This window comes from Neofelis nebulosa, chromosome 7 (assembly GCF_028018385.1).
Source record: "Neofelis nebulosa isolate mNeoNeb1 chromosome 7, mNeoNeb1.pri, whole genome shotgun sequence".
Taxonomy (NCBI): domain Eukaryota; kingdom Metazoa; phylum Chordata; class Mammalia; order Carnivora; family Felidae; genus Neofelis; species Neofelis nebulosa.
Window position 1 is genome coordinate 820,201 of NC_080788.1, and position 7,300 is coordinate 827,500.

General features: G+C 61.4%; 1 protein-coding gene across 4 annotated transcripts in view; it reads left to right on the plus strand.

Moving 5' to 3' along the window:
- The first annotated feature begins 1,176 nt into the window (after positions 1 to 1,176).
- The window catches only part of CIB2 (calcium and integrin binding family member 2), a 22,950-nt gene continuing 16,826 nt past the window's right edge, over positions 1,177 to 7,300 (plus strand). Inside the window, exons 1-3 of one of the 4 annotated variants that reach the window (XM_058736313.1) lie at positions 1,202 to 1,389; positions 5,698 to 5,732; positions 6,906 to 7,022. In XM_058736313.1, coding sequence (XP_058592296.1) covers positions 1,339 to 1,389; positions 5,698 to 5,732; positions 6,906 to 7,022 — 203 coding nt within the window. In that variant the 5' untranslated portion in view covers positions 1,202 to 1,338. Of the gene's footprint in view, positions 1,390 to 5,697; positions 5,733 to 6,905; positions 7,023 to 7,300 lie in introns of all 4 variants that reach the window. The other 3 variants (XM_058736314.1, XM_058736312.1, XM_058736315.1) reach the window with 3 other exon arrangements.

The following is a 7,300-nucleotide window of genomic DNA, read 5'->3' on the forward strand; positions in this document are numbered from 1 at the left end:
CTGAATTGCTTCCTGCCCTTCTGGTCGCCTCTCATGACTCTTTGGATTTGAACAGGGTGGCTTGTCTGTTTAGCTGATAGCTGCTGTTCTCACCTGAAGGTGGCAAAATGTTAGGTAAACCCCAAACAGGAGCCTCAGGTAAAAGGAACATGTAGAAACACCTGGGAAATCTGCCAAACTTGGAGCCCTAACCTCCAGCGATGATTCTCAAAGTGCGGTCGGGGCCAGCAGCACCAGCAACACCTGGGATCTAGTTAGACCCCCACATTCTGGGCCGTCCCAGACATACTAAATCAGAAACTCTGGGGGTGGAGCCTCCCACGTGCTTAAAGAAAGGAACCATCTATTTTTAAAGCATAACATGCTGAGTTCATGGAAGTCCAGGTGTGGAACAGCAGGCTGAGTCAGCACCTGAGTCCAGCCCAGTCCCGCTGCTTCCCAGCTGTAGGACCTGGAGTGTTACTGATCCTCTCTCAGCCTGTTTCCCCACCTATAAAATGCAGATAATGCCGGTAGAATCAACCGTCCTGGGGTTGGAAATAACACATGTATGGGTGGGATTCCTGGAAGGACTTAGCAGTGGCTCTGTTTGCTGTGGTCTTTGGCATTTGCTTAGAAGTCCCAGGTGAGGCGCCTGGGTGGCTCAGTCGGTGTAGGAACCCTCTTGATTTCGGCTCAGGCCATGATTCCAGGATTGTGGGATGGAGCCCAGTGACCATCTGCACTGAGCCTAGAGTCGGCTTGGGATTCTCTCTCCCTCTGTCCCCCTCTCCTGCTCGCGCACGCGCTCTCTCTCTAAAACAAATAAATAAAGATTTTAAAAGTTCCTGGCCTTTGTCACACTTCACTGGACACGGTAAGTCCTGTAAATCCTCCTCGGTCTCGTGTGCAGCCAAAGATGCAAAGAAAGGCTAGTGAATCCTGTCCCGCTAAGGAACCCAGAGGGCCCGAGATGCACACACCCCTCCCCCCCGCGCAGAGGCCAGAGGTCCGCTCACCTGCCAAGAAAGGCCAACTCACTGACCCATCCTTTGCAGCGGAGGGCCGGTCCGCCGAGCCAGGAGTCCTGGCCCCGCCCAGCAGGGAGTTCTGGCCCCGCCCAGCTGGAGGTCCCGGCTGCGCCCCGCCCCAATCCTGGCCCCGCCCGGCCGGAAGTGAGGCGGGGAGAGGCCGGGCAGCACCTCCCGCGGAGGGTAGGGGCCGCCCCCTGACGGGGTGGGCGCACCGCACCGCGGGGCGGGGTCGCCCGGCCTCTCCCCGCCCGGCTCCGGTCGCACTCCCGCCTCCGGGTGGCCGCGGGCTCGGGCTCGGCGCCCGGACGACGGCGCGGCGACCGCCATGGGCAACAAGCAGACCATCTTCACGGAGGAGCAGCTGGACAACTACCAGGTGAGCCGGCGCCCGCCCTCCCCTGCTTTTGGCCGCGTGCCGAGGCCCCCAAAGCCAGTTACTGGGTTCGGACTCTGCCCCTGCCTTCAGGTAGGAGCGTGACCTTGGGATGTGACTTGCAGCCTCAGTTTCCCCACCCTTGCGTTGATAGCGCTTTCCTCGCGGTAGCCGTTCCTTTTCATCCCCGTTTAGCCTCCATACTCTTGGCCCCTCGCTGGCCTCGAACCCCTCCCCCAGACACCTGTGCCAGCGCCCACCTTGGCACGGAGTTGGAGGGTCATGAAACGTGGGCTGCAGGGAGGGTCCCCGATCCCAGGAATCAGCCCAGGAGAATGAGTCTCTGCAGAGCAGAAATGACCTGGGGGCCTGTCCGGGTGGGGAGTGAGGTGTATCAGCCCCCAAGTCAGATTTAAGTTGGGGGTGTCCTGTTTACCCGTTTGGGGTCTCTACCTCTGGCCCCAGCATGGAAATAATTGGAGCAAGAAGGCAGGCCATGTGCCCGTTCCCACGCCCCCGTGCAAGGTCCCTCAGCCCCCAGCAGCCACCTGCTAAGACCCTCCTAGCACCTGCTGCCTCCAGAGCCAGGAAACTGCCCAGATCCGAGGCCCCGAAGCCCTTCTGCCATGGGGAGGCTTGTGTGGTTGCAGGATGAAGCCCAGCCCCCTGACTTGATGGGGCCCTGGCCAGCCTCCGGGGCTCCTTCCCTGCCCTGTGTGCGGCAGCCACCCCTGGGCTGTCGCTGGCCTCCTTCCTCCCTCCCTTTGCCCATGCTCTGGGATGCCCCTTCAGATTTCCCTCATCCTTCAAGACCCAACTGGGACGCCTCTGCCCGACTCCCCTGGTCAGAGGGGGCCTGCTTGGAGTGTGCTGTGGGAGAGAGGCACATCGGCAGTGTCTCCTGTGGCTGCCTGTTGCCTTCATGAATATTTCTTTTGGTAATGGGCCTGAAGTGTGAATCCTCTGAGGCCCCTTCTCCTCGGAAACACTGGCCGTCAATAATGGTTATCAGCTCCATGTGAGGCCCTGAGAAGGACCAGGAAGCCACATTCATGGAGCACTGCTGTGTGCCAGGCATTGGAACGGATACCCTCTAGGATCCTCACGATGGGGTGGATTATCAGCCCCATTTCACAGAAGAGTAGACAAAGGCCGAGGAGCCACTCAGTGCCTGGCACAGTCCAGGCTCAAACTGGAATTTGAATCCGTTAATCCAAGGCTCACTGCTTTTGTTTGGGGGCAGGGCCTGTGTGTGCTCTTTGTCCCGGAGAGGTCAACCTTGGCCTCGTGAGAGTACGATGTGCTCCAGGGAAGGAGGGTACTAGTGGTCCGTGGAAGACCCGGAGGGAAGGGGAACTTTTGCTCTGCAAGATTCAGAGAGAATGCAGTGCTTGAGCAGGGCCTTTGAAAGGTAGGCCCCCGCAGGCCCAGAAGGAGGCGTCTGGGTGGAGGGGAGCACGTGGGTGAAGGCTGGGGGGTGGCACAGGCAAGCAGGCGGACCCTGCCCAGAAGTGAAGCATAGCCCCATGGGGGGTGGGGAGCCTGAGTTTCCGCTCACACCAGCCTAGCGTTGGGTTACACTTGGGAGCCAGTCCCAGTGCTGGGTTGTGATCCTCCACCAGAGCCGGGCAGGGTGGGAGGAATGAGAGCTGACGAAACCTGAGAGCCCCAGTCTCCCGCCCTCTGCGCTCCATCCAGCCCCACGCCTGCCAGGCTCCCAGTTACGGCCCCCTTTCCCCAGTCCTCAGGTGCCAGTGATTCCCAAGTTCAGGTTTCTTTCCAGACTTCTCTGCCCTCCAGATCAATCTCCCAGACCCCTCAAACTGCAGAGCAGGGCTCCCAGCCTCCCTCAGAACCCACCACTGCTCCTCTGGCCATTCAAGTCTCACAGGCAGCCCACATTTTCAGTTAAGAGCAAGCCCTGTAACTCACCTGGGGACCCCCTCCTCTGTCTCCACCCAAGGATCCAAGGCAAGACAAGACACTTAGAATCTGAGTACAAAACCTTATTCTCTGCCAACACTGCCAGAATCCTGAGAAGCCTTTACGGTACTTGCCACGCTCACCCCCTAGGAGCTGCCTCCCTGGGATGAGGTCCAAGCAAGGTCAACAGAAGAAAAAGCAAAACGTTAGTGGGTGAGCAGGTTCGTGGCAGTTTGGTGGTAATGTTGAAAACCTACAAACAGCTGCTGCCACGTGTTCAGGACGAGGAGAAAGTTCGGTTAAGCAGGGCCAATGCCTTTTGTGAGACATCCTGCAGCCAGTGAAGCGTGTGGAGGGCTTACATGGGAAGACCTGTTCCTCGTCCCGGAGCCCTGTGTCGAGCACCCATGGCGCTGGATGTGGAGTACACGGCCGGGGCAGGACATGAAGCGGTCAGTGGACGTGGTCATGGCTGGACTCTACAGTCTGTGGACTGCGGTCAAGAAGCAAAAGCCCCAGGTTGCAGTCAGCCCTCTGGGCTGCGTGTGCAACTTAGAGCAAGCTATTCAACTGCACCGAACCTCGGTTTTCCCATCTGTAGAGTGGGGAGATAATGCCTGCCTGCCTTCCCCCCCACCCCCCACCATAGGCTAGGGACGAGGGTTGAACAAAATTGGATAACCAGAGCCCCCACGGACCAGGCCTGTGGTGATCACGGACGGGGTGGGGTGTGGTTCTCAGCCTGGGCTGCACGTTGCAGTCATGGAATGTCTCTGCAAACTCTGATGCCAGGCTCCTCCCCAGGTGATTCTGCTCCAGAGCTGAGGGCCTCCTCGTTTTAGCAACAGCATCACTGCGGGTGGAGCATCTTGGAAAGATTTGGATTCCTGGGCCCCACCCCCAGAATTTCTGGTGCAGCAGGTCTGGAGTGGAGCCTGAGAACCTGCATTTGCACTAAGTCCCCAGGTGATACTGGTGTGGCCAGTCCTGGAACCACACCTTGAGGACGGTTGATGTGGACAGGTGTAAGTGGTTGTGATAAGGGACCAGGGTCCTTTCGCGCGTAGGGCCTTTGGGTCAGGACCTAGATATTTCCTTTTCAACCCAGGGCATGGGAGAAAGGAGAGCAGAGGGGAAGAGGGGAGGCCAGGGCCTCTCCCTGTCCCTGGTTATGCCGACACCCCCACCAGGCAGGTTGGGAGGGGCCGAGGAGGGTCTGTGCCTGAAGACTCAGCTAGGCTGCCTTTGGGGCCTGCTCCAGGGTCTTCAGGAAATCTGTCCCTGCCTGAGTCGGAGACAGGGACTCCGAGCTTGGTGAGGGTGGGGGCAGAGGAGCTATTGCCTAGGGCAAAGCCTAGCCCCCTAGGACAAGTCCCTGGGGTCCGAGAAGGGCAGGGCGGCCAGTGGGCCTTTGGCCTAACTCCTGGGCAGCAGACTGGGTGACAGGGGACCCGGAAGTTCCCACTGGCTCCCCCTTTCCAGCCCTCCCGCGGGCGCCTCCTCTCTGGGCTTCCTGAGTGTGCGGCACAGCTGCGCCGGTGCCCAGGGACTCCGGGTCTCACGCGGGGCAGGCCTGGCTGGCTGCAAGCCTGGGCCGTGGCTGTGAGCCCCTGGTCAGCACATCCCCAGGGGCAACGGCGGCGAGGGCAGGGGGCCAGGGCCAGGATAAGCACAAAAGCCCTTCATCCCTGGGGTGTTTTTGGCTCCATATGTCACACCGTGGCCAGGCACCACAGCCACCGCCACCAGGCAGGCCGGCCCGTGGACAGAGGCAGGTCACACAGACAAGGCAGGACACCGGAGACCAGTTTATAACTGGGCGACCTTAGGACCCGAGCGCTGCCCCCACCCTGAGGGTCCTAGCCGCTGCCCCCTGCCTCCTCCTCCCCTCGCTTCCGCTCACCTGGCCTCCACCGCCTCCCCATGTGACCCCCTCTATTCCTGTGGCTTCAGATGCCACGTAGATGCCGGTGTTTCCCCAGCCTGTGTGCCCGGGGCCTTCCATCTCTGTGCCTGGGACACATGGCACACGACGCGGGGCACCGATCTCGCGCTGCAGTGTGGATGGCGCCCCCTGCAGCTGAGACCCTGCCGGTCTTACCTCCTGACTGGTCTCCCAGCCCCTTTCCCCACCGTCCCACAGAGCAGACTACAAGTCAGTGTCATCCACCTCCGGCTCGTCCCACTGCCTGTGCGTGCACGCCACCAAGGCTGCCCCACAGACCCCCACACCATGCTGCAGTTCCCTGGGCCAGGCCACAGCTTCAGGAGGTGGCTTCCCGGCCACCAGGCTGCTCTCTGCCCAGGCCGAGGCGGTTCCCGAGAGGTCCCGAGGGAAAGCGGGGCGTGGGCCCTGCAGCGGACTGTGTGTGTGTTTTCCCTTCACAGGACTGCACCTTCTTCAATAAGAAGGACATCCTCAAGTAAGTGTGGCCTGCGGTTCGCCCGCTGGAGCTGGGCCGGGCACCTCGCGTGGGCTGGCTGCACGGGCTGGGACCGAGGGGGGCATCTGCCTGTCGGGAGCCAAGCGCAGGCCGCTGTGAGCTGGAGAACTTCCCACCCTGCCCGGCGCCCAGACCCTTCTGCCAGGAATCAAGTGTCTCCGTCTTGTGTGCCCGGCTCTTTGGGGGGCCGTTTCAGGCACGTTTTCATTTTATCCTCCCTGCGACCTTGTAACAGGAAAACCTTTTGTCCCTACTTGGCTGTGGGGCCTGAAGACCTGGCCTCTGACTCCAGGCCCCTTGCTGTTTATTTGACCGTGTCCAGAGATCTGTCAGACTCGGGGTCCCTGAAATGCCCTCTGGCTCCAGCCCTGATGTCCCTCTGCCCTGGGAGGCCCAGAAGTCAAGGGCCTGGCCTGCATGCCCCCAGCATGCCTGAGCTGCCTGCCAGGGGCTCTTCCCTTTCCGGGACAACTCCTTTCTTTGGGATGGAGGAGGTGGGCTTTGAGGGAAGAGATGAAGGGGGTTGGCAGCCTTGGAGCCCCAGGCCCAGGCAGTGAGCACGACCCACAGGATGCCGGGCCCGGCCTCTCACGGGCCCTGTGCCTGAGCTACCAGGTGGCGTTAAAAGCCGGCGAGGTCACGGGACCGCTTTCCCCGGAGGCCGGTGGGCGGGCTGGGGCTAGAGCCTGATAGCAGCTTCCCAGGCGGGCTGTGCTTTGTCACTGTCCTGACCACTCCGCTCACACGGGCAGCTCCCTCCGCCTTTCCCCTCTGCCCCGGACACTCTTCAGCCTGCCCCCGGGTAGACAGGGGTCCCCACTTCTCCACCTTGGAGAGGCGGGGTGACGGGCCGAGCCCCGGCTGTGGCATCAGCAGACCTGGGCCCTACTCCCGCATCCTAGCTGTGTGGCCCCGGGCAAGCTTCGAGCCTCGCTTCTTCTGTAAAGTGGGGGCGGGGACACTTACCTCATGGCAGGGCTGAGAGGCGGGAGCACCAGGGCGCGGTGTTTGCACAGTGGGATTTGGTCTGTGACTTGAATGATGTGTGGGGTGGGGTCCCCGTCTGGACGGGGTGGCCCTCAGAGCCGTAACGACAGCCGTTGCCGGTGGCGTCCTGGGCACGGACCCTCACCACGTTCATTCTCTGTGCAGGGCCCCCGCCTCTGGAGAGGCCACACCCCGGCTGCTCGTCCTCCGAGGCCCGTGCTCATTCCTGCTCTGGCAGCGAAAGCTTGTCTCCGCTGCCCGGCGGCCCCTTCTTCACCTCTGGTACCCACCTCATTCCCGTGCCCCCTTCCAGACCCAGCTCCGTGGTCGTCCATGCCACCCCAGCTCATGTGTCCTGCTCGTGTCCCCTGTGTCACTGCTCTTATAGTGTCCTGGATGCTCCAGGGGCTCCTGGCTCATGTGCTTGGCTCCCCCTGAAGTCGCAGTCAGCCGGGCCCCAGCCTCCCCGCCCCGTAATTGGGCACAGCACCTGGTAACCCCCAGTGAGCGCTTGAAGACCACGTGGGCGAAGAAGGAGTAGGCTGGGCCATGAGAGAACA